This window comes from Protopterus annectens, chromosome 1.part0 (genome assembly GCF_019279795.1).
Source record: "Protopterus annectens isolate FY-2018-M chromosome 1.part0, PAN1.0, whole genome shotgun sequence".
NCBI lineage: Eukaryota > Metazoa > Chordata > Ceratodontiformes > Protopteridae > Protopterus > Protopterus annectens.
Window position 1 is genome coordinate 1272608016 of NC_056725.1, and position 20852 is coordinate 1272628867.

The 20852-nt window shown below is 38.8% G+C and overlaps 1 protein-coding gene across 1 annotated transcript in view; it reads left to right on the top strand.

The window, feature by feature from the left end:
* CCBE1 (collagen and calcium binding EGF domains 1) overlaps positions 1 to 20852 on the top strand; it is a 1498511-nt gene that overhangs the window by 1155419 nt on the left and 322240 nt on the right. Inside the window, exon 5 of the mRNA XM_044070315.1 lies at positions 13851 to 13988. Coding sequence (XP_043926250.1) covers positions 13851 to 13988 — 138 coding nt within the window. The remainder of the gene's footprint in view (positions 1 to 13850; positions 13989 to 20852) is intronic.

Sequence of the window (20852 nt, forward strand, 5' to 3'; positions counted from 1 at the left end):
TCACTGCTGGTCCAGCAGTCAGTCACACAGCTAGCACTAGCAAATTTCCTACTGAATGTGTGATCAGCTGTGAAAAAAATGTTTCTGGGCTGTCTTTTAATACAGAAGTTTAGGAGCAGTATATTAAGATAATGAAATCCTGAACCATAACACAGTCCTCTCAGAATATCGAGACAATGGAATCCTAAACCATAACACAGGTCTCTGTGGCAGAAATGCAGTCTAGTTCAAGAAACACAAAGAAATGTTTATTAGAAGATTATAACTACACAAACATCTGTTTCATTTGATGATGCCGTAACACAGTTCCATAAGCACCTATAAGACACAAAATAGTCAGATACAATCCTGCACTTAGTCATACTAGGGCATTAAACAATTTATGAGATAGAGGGACAAAGCCTGGAAAACATTGCTAAAAAAAAAAAAAAAAAAAAAAAACAAAACAAAAATACACCACATCTTTTAACTGTTCAGGCAATTGCAAAAATCAAACTAAATGTACAATAAAATCTGAGAAAAACCTATCATGCCTCCTCTAAGAGTCCCACCAACATAATTCAAAACTATTCTGATTCTTCCTATGCAGTCTTCAGAATCCTAAATGTACTAAGCCAACCCCAACCAGACAAAACCAAACACAGAGCAGTGCCAACCAATTTAAGTTGCAAGTTATCAAATCTATAACTACTCTTATTACAACCACATAGCCACTAAATTACAAATTCTCCCTCATCAGTTATACTCTTATACTGTCTGCATTAAACGGGTACTTACATGTGCTATTAAAAAACTCTACCTCAAAGTAAAACCCACAACACTTGCTGCTGGCAGTCTCCACACACACAGTATCTTAAAATGGTCAGAGATACACTTGCATACTCTATTTCCAGCTTAATAAATATAGCTGTTCTAATAAATTATATCCCAACCATCTGAAAAATGTCATACATTCATCCTTTGTATAGTGAATTATCCAGTGTTCGACCCATAGCCATATTATCACCCTTTTCAAAACCCTCAAGAAATGGTTAGAAGCAACCTTTTAAACACCATACTGACAATAACTCATCTGTCTAGCCAAACACAGTTTGGGACCTCTTCACAGGACCCCTACAGCCCTTCTCACATTTATGAATGCAGTCAGTCTCCATACAAGCTCTGGTGACATAGTTTCATCATTCTTCCTTGACTTATCTAAAATATTCTATGTTCTCCAACACCAAAATCTCTTAGACAAACTGGCTACCCTTACTTCAATCACTGACTCACCTCACTCTTGGTTTTACAGCTATCTATCAAACAGTTCTAAAGCTGTTCCATGCCACAATGAATACAGCAACCTTCTATCTCCAGAAGAGTTCCAGAAGGATATATAATAGGTTTGATTCTTATCAATATATTTATAATGGAGGCACACTTAGCAGCTAAACATACCACCATTATGCAATATGCATAAGATTCCACACTTGACTGCTCTACCAATACTTTATCTGAACTATAACAGTGACCCAAGACTCTTTCTCCTCCATGTAATCATTGCTTGAGGAATCACTTAATTTTAAATGCTACAAAAAATGAATGCTACTCACTCATAGCGCAATTAATAATGAGAAAATATGTTCTCTCTCACCACAACCAACAATACAAGTTTGGAAATAGTTACCCAGATTAAGTTATTAGGAGTCACAACATATGAAAACATGAAATTTGACCTTTATTCACAGCAAGCTATCAAAATAAACTCACCAGACACTTAGCCTTCTATACAGAAGAAAGCAGTATTTAACAAACGGGAGGAGAAAAAAATATTGCCTCCTCTTATTTGATTCCCACATTATTATATGCAGTCCCCAATTTTCACTACTGTACAAACTTCAGTGCTAATTAAAGTAGAACAGTGCTTCAATAAAGCAGCTAGATTTGTAGCCAGCCAGAAAGCTAAATCTCATCACTGCCTGAGTACAGCTACACTGGATCGATTTCTCACATTATTTGTTCTCCACCCGACTGGCAGTTCTAAACAAAATTCTATACAAACCACTCCTTTGTTCGACTCTACCAAATGTAATATAAAAATACTCTCACAACAGGTATATACACATAAAGGCAAACTATTACTTATTACAACCAAAGCCCACATCACAGTTGGGAATGTTTATAATTTAATTCTGTTTCGAAGATCTGGAACTCAGTTTCTACACCTCTTAAACAACAAGAAAAGTGATTAAGTATTTAAATCATTACTGATGTAATACTTCCAAGATGTATGGTCATGCTCCTGTTACTCTCCTCCAACCACTGAATGTCATTCTACTACTGTTACTATCAGTATCGGGTTCAAATCCTTTAAACGCCTCATAACTGTATACAACCCTCATATATTCTAAAACTAAACCACAGCTGTCAGTTGTCTACCTTACTCTATATTTCTCCGGTTTTATATCCTTGTCAGCCAACTTTTCTTCCATGAGGTATGTTTATATGATGTTTACACATACTTAGTTATCGTTATTATAATCAGGTATGCCAACTTTTATAACTTATTTAACCGGTTAAGTGTCATGTGCCTACATTTTTTTTTGGGGGGGGGGGTTGTTTGTTTGTTTTGTTTTAGTTCTCATTCACATTTACTCTGTTTTCTTCATGATTTTCCAAGTTTATGTTGTTTGGCCCTTTTATTCCCTGGCAAACTAATGAAAGTAAAAAAAATTGAAAACATCAACAAGCTTAAAATCTCATGCTAGAAAGAGTACTTCGGCATCTGATGACATGCTGTCATTTTTTTTTGGACAGAGTGCTGTTTTGTAAAGTTTTTAAAATTGACCAGATTTATAGGAATGGCATATTCAATTCTATTCTTGGCAACAGTACATTTTCTTAGCCAATGGCCTTATGGGTTTCACAAGTGAGATGATTTCAGATGACATAGACTGCTTTTTGTTGATTGTTGACTTCTGAGGTTAAATTTCTGTATGAGTTTTAAAAGTTAAATTAGAATCTAAGATAAGGCCAAGATGTTTCTACCACTGTATCATGTATATGTGACTATTGTTGGCAGTGCTTAGTATTAATGGTGTGTGAGTGTGTGTGTGTGTGTGTGTGTGTGTGTGTGTGTGTGTGTGTGTGTGTGTGTGTGTGTGTGTGTGTGTGTGTGTGTCTTATGCTTGGCAGATGGTTTAGTTGAATTTACTTTAAGTAGGTTTTCTGCACGCCAACAACACAGAGTTTTAGTAGTTTCATTACAGATTTCTCTTACAATAACTGAGGGAAGCTGGCCTTATATAGAACTATGCCATCTGTAAGAGGATATTATTGTTTTGGGGGATGTCATCGATGAAGACAGAACATTGTTTGGGTTTAGTCACCTGCAATACTCGTGCAGAGAAGGTGCCTTATATGACATTTTCCCCATTTAAACCATGAATTCTCAATTTTAAGCAATTTTTAAATCAGTTTACTGGGTTTTGACTACATGTTATGACATGAAGTTTTTGAAGTGGAGGATTATGACTAACACTTTCAAATTCTCATCTAAGATTTTCACCGATGAATAGATGTGAATAGTGAATGTGTGTAATACTGTAAGCTTATTGTCTTCATACTGAAAGCTCAACATGAAAAGAATTTTAACTATTACTCTTACAAACTTAGAAAATAGTGTGAATCTGAAATGCTTACTTTTTTTTTAAACTTCCCTCCTCGAAATTTGCAACTACAACAGACCAACTCCTCAGAATCTGCAACAGACTAATCTACAACAGCAACAGACTGAAATACCCTCACAAAAGAAACAAGAAACAGATCACAACCTTAACTGTCTCTGCCCACTGCCAGTGTTCGGTGTGTGAAAGAATTCACCATTAACTGTGTTATGTGCATGTATGACTAAACTGTTCCCAAGCTGATATCTTTTACCAGCGAAACACACTCACACCTTACCTCTCAAATCAAACCACAGAACCTCTTACTATGAGGCAGCAATGCAAGCGCTACACCACTCCACCATCTGTAATGCAGCATACACATCAGTGAACAGTTACATGCATTTCCTTTATTACATTAAACTGATTTACATTTGTTAAACTTCCAACATACAAACACATTCTTTCCTTCAAAAATGGCAAATGCCAAGGAACTCAAACAATTTTAATATGGTGGCATTAGGTTTGCTCAAGTTGAAATTTGTCCCCAAAAAAATAAAAAAAACACTGCGATTTCTTACTCTATACATTTACTCCTGTCATCCCAAAGATACGTTCATTGCCCTGTAATTAACATGACCATTGGCATACACCTTAATTATTTGTGTCCTACCATCCTACCATCCTACCTGACATGCATATTTATTCTTTGACTGTATCATTCAACACTGAGCAAATACAGTGCAGCAATTAAGGAGAATACGGTTTCAAGGTGTATTGCTCTATGTAGTTACTGTCGCTCTTCCAGAATGTTTTGCTGTGCTAATCTCCTCAAACAGTAACCAGCTCAGAAACTGTAACACAGAATTGCAATTCAGTCAGTTCCATGTGCAGCATAAATAAAGTGCAGTTTGAAGCAGCATACAGGATGAAAGACGTAGCCAGCAACCAAGCCCTTCACTTCCCGTTGACAGCAGCATTTTAGCCACCATCCGCTATGCTGTTCAAAAGGAACACCCAAAGGTAAACTCAAAAGGGGGATGGATGTCACCTCTGAAGGAGTCACTACACTCAAACCCTTCAACCTCAGTGCAAGAAACTGGACAAAGGCTGACATGATGGGGGGATAAAGCAACAAAATAGGCACACATTTTAAATATGCTCTTATAAACTTAGAACATTGCTAGAATAACAGGATTTGCCTCTGCCCTACCCCTGCCACCATTAGCATGCATTTACTGAAGGATATCAAGTCTGAAACTCAAGATGAGGAATTATCAGCCAAAAATCTGAACATACTGCAAAAATCTGTACAGCTACCCCTGCTTGAGAGGTAACAACTAGAATAAGACAATGGCAGACATCCATGCGCAAAGTGCAATACTGCACTGGCAAGTCGTGAAAAACCACTAAGTGTCGCCTGCAAGTCTGGCAAGCAAGACATGAGACACACAATCTGGACACCAGCAATAACCCTCCAAGCTGAACACCTTTCCCCTGAACTTGCCCCACGGAGCAGAGCACAACAACCCTTCAGAGAAGGAAGTAGAAAAAAAAAGGGACACGCTAAGCCAGATCCCCAAAATGACAAACAGCCAACCAACAACTGCCCCCCGATATTTATACTGAGACCACCCGACCACAACAATTTTCACATACTTCTAAATATTTCAACAAGCCAGTAATGCAGACCAAACTTTTTAATCTTATAAGAAAGCTCTCAGCTAGATGAAGGTCCCCTCCTCCCAATGCTGCTGACAGTATGCAAGAAAATATTACAAACAACAAAGCCTCACCCTCGGATCTTAGACTAAAAGACCACCTCCACAGTCCCTAACCATAAATCCTTCAAACTGGACCACCAGTGCACCAAACCATCTAACAACCACAGACAATGACATTAACAGCCACAAATCCTAGCACATCTCCCAAACCATGACTAACTAACTTTACCTACCTCTGCCCTGCCACAAGGCCTACCTGACCATAGCCACAGTACCCAAGGTAATCTTGGACGTAAACCTGCACTGTAGCAAGTTCACACCATAAATGTGACTCCTACTCAGTTATATTTGCCTAAAATCCTTTAAGCCCCTCCTACCCATACCTCAGTTCCTCCCAAACATTTTTCATTCCTATTTAACCCTATCCTGCTAATTCCCACTACTCTATTTATCTAACCCCACTTGAAGTTGTCCCTGGACAAAATGGTCTGTTCCAAACCTCATTTAAACTAAAACCTTCCAGAGCATTGTCACTTTCTTCCCTCCTAGCTTCCAACCTTGCACAGGAATACCAGCTGTTCCTGGAGACTTTCTTGTAGACTGGTTATACACTGCCACTTTATCTTATCTCCTCCTATCCTGTTAATAATCAAACCTCATCTACCCCTGATATTGGCATATTTAACTCTTCCATAAATATTTCCATTTGTACTTCTTCTTGATTTCCACATTTCTCTGCTTTATACAGATTTTCACAATATTTCTGAAATATATCCAATACCTCTACAGTATCTCTGGTTATTTTTTTGTTATAGGCTTCCTAAGCTTGGCATCAACCCTTTCTACTTTCTGTTGCCTACCTTTTGTGCTCTGGAGTTATTATTAAAAAAAAAAAAAAAAAAAAACTTCTTAACCATATCTCTTTTTCTTTTATGGCTATCTTATTTTTAAACTCCACTTGCCTTATATCCCATTTCCTAGCTATATTTTCTGAAGAAATCTCTACCTTCTCTACTAACACCTGAATAATTTTCACTATCCATTCCTTAAATTCCTCTCTGGTTAGCAGATATGTCGAGAAGTGCCAGTGTGTCATTTTTATTTCATTACCCTGCATTTTTATTTTAGATATTATTGGCACATGATCTGAAATAGTTATTGGATGCATATCAAAACTTTGAATTAAATTAATCAAAATTCAAGCAAACCTGGAAAGAAACACAAAACGAGGATGATAGTCACAAATAGCAGACCACAGGCTGTAATTCCACACAAAATTCATTTTATTGGTCCACACATGTAAGAACTTGTTCCAGTCACAATTACTAGGGAACTTCATCAGATACAAGCTTATAGACCGGTGGTAGCAAGTGGAGGTTCCCTTACTGAAGCCACAGCCATTTACCTTGATTACTTGCTGAAACCGTATTGGGCAGCCATGGTGGTGCAGCGGTTAGTGTTGCTGCCTCATAGCAAGAGGTTTTCTGGTTCGATTCTCAGCTAGGGTGCCTTCTGTGTGGAATCTGCATGTCCTCCCTGTGGTCGCATGAGTTTCCTCTGGATGCTCCGGTTTCCTCCCACATCCCAAAGACATGCAGTAGGTGGATTGGACACTCTAATTTGGCCCTAGGTGTGAGTGTGTGCATGTATGTTCCTTCTGTGGAAAGTTGCCGCCAGGCTGGCAAGTTGACACTGTAAAATTCCACTGCCAATCATGAACGGACAGATGATCTGCTGCGGCGACCCCTGACTGGGAAAAGCCAAAAAAAGAAGACTTGCTGAAACCATATTATTGCAGAACCATATTATATCATCTTCATTGCCAGTATAAAAGAGTACAACTCCACCTGTTTCACTGCAGTATTTACTGATGCCAAATACCATTGTTTGAAAGTTGCATCTTCAGCAAATCCAAAATGATCAATAATACAAAGCGGAGTGTGGCCCAATAAAATGAAATTTGTGTGGAATTACAGCCTGTGGTCTGTTATTTGTGACTATCATCCTCATTTTGAATTAAATGCAAATGTTCCTGTGAAATATAATTTCTGTCTAGCTCATTTTCTGTACCTCTGGGCATATGTAAATTCTGTCCTAGCTCTCACTACCGAATTCACATCTTTCATACCATATAGTTTCATAAATTTTTTCAAAACTACCCTCTTTTGTTATATTTTCCCTTCTAGGCCCAACAGATACATCCCCACTATTGCAAATCAAATTACACCTCTGACCTATAAGTAATATTCCCTGCTGAAAGCTCATTATTGCTCCCAGAATTTTTATAATCTCCATTGTAGCAGTTTTAGTTGGAATATAAGTACATGCCATCATCATCTTCTTCCCCTGCCAATAGCCCCTTACTACTATAAATCTACCATTATTATCTTGTTTCCCTCTTCTAGCACTATTGGAGCTACTCTAACAATTAATATAAGTATGCCCCCTTTTCATTTGTCCCAGATATTCTACTGAATAACCACCCTGAAATCCTTTCTTTATCAAATTCATATGATCATTTGTTTCCAAATGTGTCTCCTGTAACATAACTACATGCGCTCTGCTTTTCTTAATATAGTTCACTACTCTTCCTTTTTATATATACCTGCAAAACCACTGACGTTCAAAGATAATATGGAAAATGTTGCCATTATGATAAGAATTTATTATTATCACCTGCTATGTATAATTGCTTTTTGTGTTGCCTGCATATGTTAATTTTTGGCAGGTTGATATTTTATACAGTTGTTTATTGTCATATCCCTTTGAACATATGTCACATCTTACAAGATTTTTTGTTTTAATGAAAACTGTCAAAAAATACACACACCCAGTATACCCCCATAACATATTAACCTAATATAAGCATACAAACCTGTGTACATCTTTAAATTATGAAATGTAATCATACTAATAGGAATAATTATCCTAGATTAATAGCTGCACTCACAACTTCACTTGACCTTTAATTAAGGTTATCCAAGATAAGTTGCATGGTACAGTCGATGCTTCTACTTATACTAAGTGCCATCTGTTTTTCTCTTTATTCCACTCCCAGAAGTAGAAAACTTCAGAAAAAATTATCTTTTAGCCATTGAAAGAAACAAGTATTCTGTATCTATTGCCTTCTTATCAGTTTGTCTCAATAGAAAAATGACATCCATATGCACCGTTGCCTTCAAGCTACAACCTTCTCATGTTACACTGTGAGCATTTATTTGCTCAATAAAATTTTCTCTTTCATTCAGTATTCTCTTATTGACTTGCTTCTACTTAAAACATGTTGCTAGATCAAGCCAATGAGCTTAATCCAGTCATTTGTCTATACAAAGGTAAGTAAACACATATCAGTTTTACTTGTATCATGATCTGTATACTTTTACAACCTGTCCCTCACATCAAACAACCTAAGATTATAGCCTATTATCTTAAACATGTTTTTATCCAAGCTTCCTTCTCTTTATGCATTGCAGTGCCAACATTTCCTAAAACTAAACAAGAAGGAATAAAGAAAGGAGAAAAAAGGGCAGCTGTCCACTTTAGTATCCATATAACACACAAAAATAACTGAAATTACTTTACATTATAACATGCAGTGTATGTCATGTTTTATAAATATACTATTAAGAACAAAAATTCTTTTATTTACAGTTAACTCTTTCCTTCCTCTTCCCCTCTCCTTAATGTTCTTCCAAGCATTAATGACATGAACTAGGATGCATGCTTTGGAGTCCCTTAAAAGTTTAACAAAGTAAAAAAAGTGCAATGTTTCCAGTTTTTCTTGTTCAGACATATTTCACAAATGTGAGTGATGCTTTGTAGTCCAGCTTTTATTCATTAATTTCTCTGGTTCATTTGCAATGTACTCCTGGTTCATCTAGTCAACTCCTGTGCTTTTCTATGTCTCTTAAGCATTTTTGCTAGGAACACTAGAAAAGGTTTCATTGGCAAAGTCTCTCTATGTGCTTTATTACCAGAAGAAGATAGCTCACTTTTTGTTGGACAAACTTTTGCATTTCCTCTTTAGCATGTTCTACATCAAAATGACTTTGATTTTTCAAGAAAAAATATTGTAAAGATAGCTGAATTTAGCACCTTGATTCTTATACCTACCTCCTGACATTCTGTGATTGTTGGAATAAATGTACTCCTCTTCTGCTTGTTGTGCAATGTGTTATCGTTTTCCACAATCTACTCTCTCCAACTTTTACACATTGTCCTTTTATCACAATTTTGTTAGAATCAACTCTTTATGCTGGTAGGATTGCATCTTTACTATTAGAGGTCTTGGCAGATTTCTCATGGCCAGGTTTGGAGCATACACATTATGTGCCCATTCAATTACCAACTCCTTCTGTGGAATACCAGACCAGTTGCTTATCTGTGCTTTGATAAAATGAATACAGTCTATTCCTTCTAGTTTCTCAGGTACAGCAGAAAATCTGAGGTTTTCCCAATGTGCTCTGTCCTTTGATTCTACCATTTTTTGAAACATCTCTTCCTAAGCAGTCTTATACTCAGCCAGCCTTTTCTTAATTTTGGCCTCTGATTTTTGCAGTTTTATCAGCTCATCTGAATATCCGCTTAAAACTTCTATTTTTCCCAGTCTTTTATTTCAGTTGATATACTCCAGTGTTTCATTTATTTTAATCATCTCTAGATTACTAGCTGTCATATTTTGCACCAAAGCTGGAGCTTGAACTGCTTTTTGCTGAACAGCTGCAGGATTCTTCCCAGCCAATGTTTTCTCCTCAACATTTGCGGTTGATTTTCTTTCATATTCTCTAAATGTCTTCTTTGCCGGTATCCAGGCAGTGCACTTACTAGCCAGTTACTGAAATTTACCCAAAAAGCAAATTCAATGAGTCTGTTCTGACTTTCTGTTTTCACACTGGCAGAGTTTCAATTAAGCTGTTACTCAGTGTACAGCCTTAGTGAAAGCTGAGAACTGTATTAATTTTGCTGTTTTGTTTTCAAAGTAAACTATATCCATTATTACCTTTCAAAGTTACTGATTTGCATAATTTGGACATAATGCAGTTTTCTTCTTTTTACATTTAACAAGGTGGAATGGACCTCATGTTAGCAAGGTGGAATGGACCTCATGTTTTGGGATATCTTCCAGTGTACCAGTCCTTTGTCTCCATCCTCAGCGACTTCCAATAAGTTTTAATTTAATCAAATGCATTATTATCTTCTAACCCTCTGTTTTGATAGTGGGAAATGTTTGTTAAGCATAGTATTGCTGAGGTTATTTAAAATGTGCAGAGTTGTGGTGACTTCAGAGGCCTGGTATAATGATAACCAGTATGTGTGATAAAGGAGTGATAGCACTCCATCTTCCTTAGATTTTGACTCGGTTCTATTTCCTAATATGGTATGTGGTGAGGGGGTTGGGGGTGAATGTGAGTATGATCAGAATGTTGTGCCTTGCAAAAATGGTGTCTAAGTGATGGTTGTTGGCTTAAGCAAATGGTATAGCCAATGCAGCTGCATGATTATACAAGTTCAGGCAATTGATGACACATGCATTGTGATGTATAAACACAGGGTTCAATCACTATAGATTCTGAGAAGCTGACCTCTCTTGAGGGACTTTTTGCCTGGGATGAGGAATGTAGATGTTATAGTGTCATCGGTAAGTCAACAATGTTCATGAAGCATTTGTGTAGAGACCTGGGAAACTTCCTGAAAAGGAATCCTGTAGAGCCAGATGTGAAGATATCCTGACTCAGAACACATGCATCTTGTGGGTACAATTTGTGTATTTTGTTGCAATAAAATGCAACTGAATCTGCTTGGTATATTTGTTATGATTAGTTCCAGTACTGAATTATTCTCAGAGGTGTGAGTAGGACTAGTTGGGACAATAATAAACTATGTAAGGGTGTATTAACTGGCAATTTTATGGCCAACAGAAGATAGTAGATTTAGATTTAAATCAAGAACTGTCATTGATTTTAGTGTTGCAGTTCTTAAGGAAATCAAGAATTGTTGATGCAAAAGTTTGAAAAGTAACTGGTGGAGGCATATAAACTACATCATTATAAAACTTCAGTAGAACACTAAAGGTTATTGCAAGGAGCATCTAGTTGGGAGTCGACTAATTATTTGACTTACTGTTTGCAATGAGGGAAGTTATGTTGGGGCTCTTTTATATTAGCATTGGCTCCCTACTGATGTTTACTTTATTGGTTACAAAGATGAGGAAGTAGTCATTTATAAAGGTTGATGGGTGCATACTGCTGGAAATAATGTCCAAGGGAATCAGTTTTGTTCATAATACATTGAGTAAAGATAATTCATAACTAGTGAGGAGAAAGCTACAATGTTTCATCATATCCTGCTCAAGCTTATTATATTTGCAGGTATTTGCTTTATATTTTTTCATTTATCTTTTGAGATTTTTTTTCTTCCCCCCTCTCTCCCTCTCTCAGAGAATCCAGTGTAATTGGACTTTGTCAGAGATTTGGACAACCTTGTCATCAATATGCAAATGTGATTTTCAGACAAGAATATGTACTTCAGTCCTGTATCTCTTTGTTTTACTTTTTGAATTAAACTAGAAAGTGGTTGTCATGGCTGTCACGAACAAGCTGCACCTCATGCCACCCCCACCTTACTAACCAAACACACACACACACACGCACACACGCACACACACACACACACACACACGCACATATATAGACACAGACACACACATGCATACATAGACACTTTCATACACACACACACACACACACACACACACAAACACACACACAGACACACACACACACACACACACACACACACACACACACACACACACAGACATATATAGATGCAGACACACACATGCACACATAGACACTTACGCACACACTCATGCACACATACAAATGCACATACACACACACACACACACACACACACACACACACACACACACACACACACACACACACACATATATAAATGCAGACACACACATGCACACATAGACACTTACACACACACTCATGCACACATACACATGCGCATACACACACACACACACACACACACACACACACACACACACACACACACATCCATACACACCACACACACACACAACACATGCACATATATAGGCACAGACACACACATGCATACATAGACACTTTCACACACACACACATACACACACACACAGACACACACACTAACACACACACACACACACACACACACACACACACACACACACACATAGATACAGATACACAGCCGCACACACACACACACACACACACACACACTCACTCACATACAAACCCAGCACCACTACATTGTTTATAAGATTATTTTACAGTTTTGCCTTTTATGGACCCATTTTCTTTTGTGTAGGCTATGTTCTGAGCAGTGAAGAGTGCACGTATACTTTTTATTACAGATATTAAAGTAACAAAATGCATGTGTTATAGAAATTTAATAAAAATATTTATCAAAAAGTACAGATGGGATACACAAGAGATGACGCTTCCAATCATATACGGGGTGGGGGGCAGAACCACAATATACTTTTGTCAAAGTCTGTCCATAACATACTTCAGCTGTTTTGCATATCTTGGTAAGATTAATAAAGCATGAAACCCTGTATAGTATGCTTTTTTATAAACAAACTTTGTGTTCCGTTTGAGTATAAAGTCAAACATGCATCTTGCTCATGTAATACTGATGCAAAAAATGAAACAGCATATGGCAAAGACGTAACTGAGCCAAAAGTAACCCACTGTATAGCAGTTAACCTATTTGTGTCCATAGTCAGCTCTACTGACCTTCCATTTCATTCTTGAGGTATTGATACAGCCCTCTACTAGAACATAATGTTATAGGCACGATCACCACATATGTCTCAAGTGTACCGTCATTCCTAAATTTATTCTGCTGGGTAGTTTAAAGACTAAGGTTACTAATAGAAGACTATTTATTATGTGCAGTGGCATATGACCAATTATTTGTTAGTTTCCTCATAACCATACTCTGAAAAAACTCACCCCGATGTAATTCCACCCCATCTGGTTGCTTCATGCGGTCCCATCTTGCTCTGACATCACTATCTATACATCAAATATATCCTGTTAACAGCTTATTACCTTAACTCCTTTAACATACTGCCAGTTCACAGAAGGGAAGACGGTACTGTTAAAAGGTTCATTTCTTCTTGTGCCTTTATAATTGTTTGTATTGGGAGAATGAATTTAGATTTTCATACAAAATCTTTTATTCTGATTTATAATTATGAAATGAAAACTGCAAATAATTGTTCTTTGCACCCTGTAGTGGCATGATAAAGACAAACGTTTTGTTTGATTTACTTGCAATATTATTATCAATTCAGTCATATTGTTTAGTATTAGTAGTCTGAAATTTGCCAAAAACATACCATTATTTATTTTAGTTCTGATATTCCATGACAACATTTTTAATGAAATGTTTTGCCCTATGCTGACAGATATCGATGAATGTGCCAACAGCACTGCAAATCCCTGCTCACAGGCCTGCATCAACACTCCTGGCAGCTACAGATGTCAGTGTCATGATGGGTACATCCTAGAGAAGGATGGTAAAACTTGCACTAAAGGAGAACAAGGTACAATCAATTATCTCAGAGTATATCATGCGTAAGGTGCACATTTCTGCCAATAGATAAAATACTGTAATATCAGATGGCAATTATCTTCTGCCCTGTACAACTCCAAAAATGTTATTTGTTAGGACTTTGTTGTTGAATTCAGTCAGAAAGGAGTATATATATATATATATATATATATATATATATATATATATATATATATATATATATATATAGCTTATCAGTTACTGTATGTCAAAATGTCTTTGCTGAGCAAATTCTATTCTATGCATTTTGAATGCTTTATTTCTTAATCATTTTAGTCATTCTCCTGTACCCACATCATTTCAGAATTTTTGAAATTGTACTTTAAATAATTGTCTAACCTGAAAATATACTTAGATGTAAGGAATGGCTTTTAATGATGGGCAGCACAAAGCTTTACAAATATGCTACATTCATGTTACTTAGTATGGCTAAGGAATTTCATACTCACTGTTCATGTCATCTGTTTTTTTTTTTTTCATTTTTACTTGATATACCAATGGACAGCACAGTGGTGCATTGGTAGTGTTGTCTCCTCACAACAAGAGGTTCTCTGGTTCAATTCTGTGCAGAGTCTGCATGTTTTCCTTGTGTTTGCGTGGGTTTCCTCTTGGTGCTCCAGTTTCCTCCCACGTTGCAAAGACATGTCTAGAGCATTTCTCCCCGGGCCTTCACTGAAAATTGGCTTTGTTCCAAGTTAGACTTTCCTGGTAAACATGTTAAATAAATAAAATAATTAAGGAAGTCTATGGTCATGTTTATACCTATTTACAATGTACACATAAATAACATACACTGCAGGAATAATGTCACTCACTAACAGTTAAAGGGATTCTTTACCATCAAATTCTTTTTTTCTCCTGCAGACTTCTGACCATCAGCCCTAACATTTCTCACTAGGCAAGAAAAAAATCCAAGCCCATTCATTTGCTGAGATGGCAAGTGTCGATCATGGAGGCCATCCCTTAGGCAGTCATCATGGCTTTACTGCTTATGTCCCTAACACAGACCTTAATGGCTATTATAAGTACTCATACCATCACAGAGGCCTCCTATGGCATCCTCCAGCTTGTGTGTGCTCACGCACATAGACATATATGAGGGTTACTATTATGAGCTGGAAGGATCCAAGCCCATGTCCCCTCAGAAGATGACCACTGTAACATGTAACATGTAACCCTCTTCTTGCACAGGAGACGTCTGATGAATACAAAATCAGTTCCTCCCTCCAGGATGGACAAGCTGGCGCAGGCTGCTCATTTCTAATCTCATCCACCTATGTGTCTTCTGCTGCCCAATCGGGTAATCAAACTCTGGATACCTGGGCCACAGTCAGAGTTATATTCCTTTACAACACACAGTCAGGTGTTTATTTGATTGTGTGATTGTCTGTTAACCAGGGAAATACCAGGGCTGAGGGCCAAAACAGCTAATGATCAGATTTGACAGTCTTTATACTGTTCATCAGTTTTGTCTCAGATTCTTCAAACAATAAACAATTCATCCATTTCATTAAATGGTAACATACTAAAATATAGGCTGAGATTCCTAGACACAAAGCACATAGGAAAGCATTACTTTGTGGCTATACAAGGTGTGAAGGAATTCAAAGACAATACTTCATACACCATCTGCATAGCTGTGAGCCACCTCATATAGTGAAGTAGGGTAAATTAGTACTACACACCTATGCAGCACTTGTTTGTAAATCCCATCCATCAATGAAGTCACTTAAACACTAGGAGTTAGTAAAGAGACATGTTGCAAAACAGCAGAGTGCAATGGAAACCATGTCAGTAAAAAGTTCCAAAGTGTCTTAAATCCACCCTTTTACATCTAGAAACAAACTATAGTAGATGGTGGTAAAGAAATGGTGATCCCATGATGATGAGATGTGCAGTGCAAACCTGTGTTATATTAATTGATTGCTAATCAAAGCAATCTGATAAGTAGTTGTTTCAGCAGTAAAAGTAAATGAATGTGTTTTCCTTCTAACAGAGTATTATCGGACTGGGTTACATAAGGAAGTAGGAAAGATAGTAGTAAGTGTTAAATAGTAATAGAGAGTATGCACAGCCAAAGGGGAGCTAAGGAGATACGTTGATTATACTTTAATAACATACAGAATATTGTGGTCATGAAAGCTAGAACTGAGCTCTGTGTGGATCAATTCAAATCATATAATTAATTGTGATGACAGGAGAGAAGCCTAACATCCTGATGAACCCTTATCAGACTGATATTTGTCTTAGATGAACACATAACACTGTTCTAAAATTACAGAGGACTAATAAGTTTAGTATTACTGTAGGGAGGTCATTCTAGACAGAAAGTGGTCATTTTGAAAATGCTTTCTCAGTGACAGCTATTATAAACTGAGATCTGTTTAGAGTATGGCTATGCTAAATTACTGAGACCTCACTGAGTAGTATGGAATGGTAACCATTTAAAAAGTTGGGTCCTGCTAGAGCGAGTCCCTGAATATGGTGACTGAGTGGCTGAAAAATGGACTTACATATACCATGTTCGAGATACCATTTCTCAAAATATTACCCTTTCTCCAAGGTATTGTGATCTCGGAGTTGGTATATATATATATATATATATATATATATATATATATATATATATATATATATATATATATTTATATACAAGTTCGGGCTGTATGGGAGATTCCCCCCCCCCCCAAAAAAAAAGAAGTTTAATGTAGACAAGCAATTTTCAAAATTCACTCTTCTATGTTTTTGGTCTTTTTTTCAGCTTGTCAGCACTCTGCATTATGAGTGCTGACATTTCAGTGGGGAGCCATGTGGAACAGCTGTAAGGAGCCTTTTTTTTAATTGTCCCCACTTCTAGTTCCTCTCCCAGAACCATCACACTCATACTTTCTACTAGCCTATTCATTTCTCCTATAATCTAGCATCCAAGAACACCTACAAAAATAATGGGATCTGAGAATTGCAGCCTTTGCCTAGTGATAGGGATTTTTATTGTTCCTAATCTTTTCCTCCCTCTCTCCCACTCTTCATAGGTTCATAGGTTCATAGGTAGGTACTAGGCTTTCTGCCCGAAGGCATTCATTAGCCTAGCCGGAATGTGTTGGTTTTCGCCACCCCCTTCAGTCAGCTGGAAAGCACAGTACAATGTCCAATATGCTGGCTTTAAGTAAGTACATGTTTATGTACATCTGCATAATTTGACTAGTGGGCCTGGGCATTTCCTGGCAGACTAACAGTTCCCAAAGTCTCTAAAGCAAGCTCTACAACCCTCCACCTTATCCTGGATGATGCACTTGTGGATGGATACTGCCAATATCCTGTCCCAGGATGGGTGAGCAGAGAGCAGACAGAAGAATACAGTAGGTGGTGCTAATATTCTGAGCTATGGGCTGTGTGGAACTCCTGTAATAGCCCAGAAGATTGGTAGGAACAAACAGGTACACATACATAGGTGAATCCCTGTCATACAGTGACCCACAGTGATACAAAGGAGAAATGTGATCTTCAAAAGCAGCATGGGTATGTGTCATCTAAGATGTCACAGGTGACAATGGGCTAATGGGCTATGATGTTGGGGCTGCATAGAAGATGCCCACTACAGGTGTCTATACAGCATACACACAATCTCTCCTTTGTGTGAACAAGAAAATAAGGTCATTGGTGAAATCCTCTAAGGCTAACTTTGAGTCCAAATTGGCCACATCCACCAAGGATAATCACAAGGCCTTCTTCACATATGTCCGCAATCTCAAAGGCAACCCAAATCTGCCCTGAACTGGTGGTCAATAACACCACATGCAAAAATGACATAGATAGAGCCAACCTGCTGGCAGACAGGTTCAGTGAAAACTTTACCCCCCTGTCCCCCCCATCAGTACATCCCTAGCACCTGCCCACCTCCCCTTATCACCAGGGAGCAGGTCCTTAATGCCCTCTCAAAGGCAAAAATTACAGTCTCCGTGGGACCCAATAACATCCCTGGCTGTATCCTACATGAACTCAGGCATGAGCTCTGAGCTCAGTTTGATACCCTATTCAACCAAAGCCTGAGCTTCATCCCAGCTAAATGGATGACAGCCACTGTCATACCTCTTCACAAAGGTGGAGCATCCACTTCTTCTTTTCCCAGTTAGGGGTTGCCATGGTGGATCACCTGTATGCTCATGACTGGCAGTAGTGTTTTATGGTGTCAAGTTGCCAGCCTAGTGCCCAGACTTCCATGGAAGGCACACACTTATGCCTAGGGCCAATATAGAGTGTCCAATCCCCTTACAGAACATCTTTGGGATGTGGGAGGAAACCGAAGCACCCGGAGGAAACCCACGCAACCACAAGGGAGGACATGTAGACTCCGCACAGAAGGCACCCCAGCTGAGGATCAAACCGGAGAACATCTTGCTGTGAGGTGACAACACTAACCGCTGTGCCACCGTGGCCACCCTAAAAGTGGTCCATCCACTGACCCAGGCAATTACAGGCCCATCAGCGTAACTAGCCTGATCTGCAAGACCATGGAATGCATTGTCATGCACCTTACAAACAAGGACATTGGCAACCTCCAAATGCTTGACCTCACACAGTTTGGTTTTGTCAAAGGGAGATTATGCCTGTTAAACTTGGTTGACTTCTTTGAAACAGTCACCAAAGTCACGGACAAACGGAAGACAGTGCACACCACCTACCTTGACCTAGCCAAAGCCTTTGACACTATTCTCACTCAGGCATACTAGATAAACTCTCCCAGCTATGCATCAACTCATATGTTACCAGATGTGTAGCTAACTGTCTCAATGATAGATCCCACTCAGTCAAAGTATGGGAAGCCACCTCTAGTAGTAGACCAGTAATGACTGGTGTACCCCAAGGATCGGTCTTGGGGCCTCTACTGTTTGGGATATACTTTTCTGAGGTGCAAGACAAAACCAGTGGTCTGTGGCTGACCAGGTTTGCAGATGACTGCAAGTTGGGTGCTGTCTTAAATTCCCCTAGTGATGTGAACATCCTCCAAGAGGGCCTCACCCAAACTATTGACTGGTGCCAGAAGCATGACCTCAAACTGAATGCCAAGAAATGCATCATTATCCCCTTTGGAGAAAATGTCATCCCCACTAATTATCACATTAATAATAATGTACTAAGCATGCAATCAGTCGTAAGGGACTTGGGCAGCCAGGTTGATAGCAACCTTACTCTTGACCACCACGTTGCCTCCATTGTACGGAAGGCTTTCTACATGGCCCACCTCATAAATATGGGTATTTCATCCAGGAACAAGGAGGTCATAACAATCCTGTACTCCTTCCTTATCAGATCCATTAGTGAGTACAATGTCCCCTTCGGCATGTACCGTCCCAAGCATATGCAGCAGTTGGAGACAACAGAGGTTCCTGACCAGGAAAATCCAGGGTCTCAAACACCTATCCTATACAGATAGGCTGAATGCCCTGTTCCTCTACTCAGTCACATACAGACTGCTCAGAGGTGACCTGCGTCTGGCATGCAAGGCCATTTCAGACCCAGCCTTGATGGAGTTGCTGCATATCTGTAAGACAAACTCTGCTCGCACAACCCACACACAAGGCTTTAACCTGGTCTGTGACATTAATAGAACTTGTTGGTGGGATATATTTGTGTCCCAAAGACTCCCCCATCTGTGAAATAGACTCCCTCTCCATGTCAAGCAGAGTACCTCTCTAGCCCTCTTTAAGAGGAACCTGGACAACTGGATGGGAAATAGATAATATACCCCTGGGATGCCACCTGTGTCCCTGCTGGACAGGGGAAACAGGTGCTGACTTTGAGGGAACATGGACGAAATTCTTGGCTAGGCTTATAAGGGCCTCCAGGCCAATAGCCTAGTATCATCCTATGAACATATGAACCTAAGTGTGTTGTTTAGGATGTACAGGATAGTATAAGGATAGGTGGTCATTATAGTGGGCTGCCCTTCCACAGCTATGGTGGAGATATGCAGATGGATGCATTACATATAGGTTATATGAAGGTACACATTAGAGGTGACCACTCTACAGATTGCTGTGCATGGTGCATGTTTTCAAGTTTAAAATGGTGGCACATCCACTTAAGATAAAGGTATAATCACATTATTTTGGCTTCGATTTAAATGAGGCTCACATTGTACATATGTCTGGAATAAAGCACATGTGTGATATGGCCTGCAGCTAGGTTCCACCACACATTGCTGATATGCCATACTCAAAGACTTGTGCATTCTGCCTGTTCATGTGAGCACATCATGCTTTGCCGTGGCTCTAGGCTGCACTGCTTCCAATTCAGAAATCACATTTTCAACATGAATCACAAGCTACTATCTTGCATTACATGATATTCACAACAAAGGCTGTCAGTGCTAATGGCTTATGAACAGCACCTGTCTGGTGTGCTAAGGAGTCCAAGGTAATGCTGTTTCTCCTGCACAGCTAGATCAGACAGTGGCTGTTGGGACACTATGTTGGTCCATTTTATAAGGTGGCTGTCTGGTTGAAACTGGCTGAGGTTGCCACTGGGGACTCACATACTGGTCAGCAAAGCAGACAGGGCTATAATGACATATAGCACTGCCCCCATGAAGATCTCAGGCAATGAGAAGCAGGGGGTTGGCAGAAAAGCCCAAAGGTTTATAGCAAGAATTTAGAGCTAAAACTGATTTTGATACTTAGATTTATTTTAAACATTTTTCTCCATCACTAAGAGCAGTGTTCTGAGTAAAGGCTGTTTTCTTTCACAGATACTAAGACATAACTGGTGGGTTACTGACTGTGTGTGACTGTATCTGTGGTGTGCCTATCACTTGTCTGCATGCCATGGCACTGCT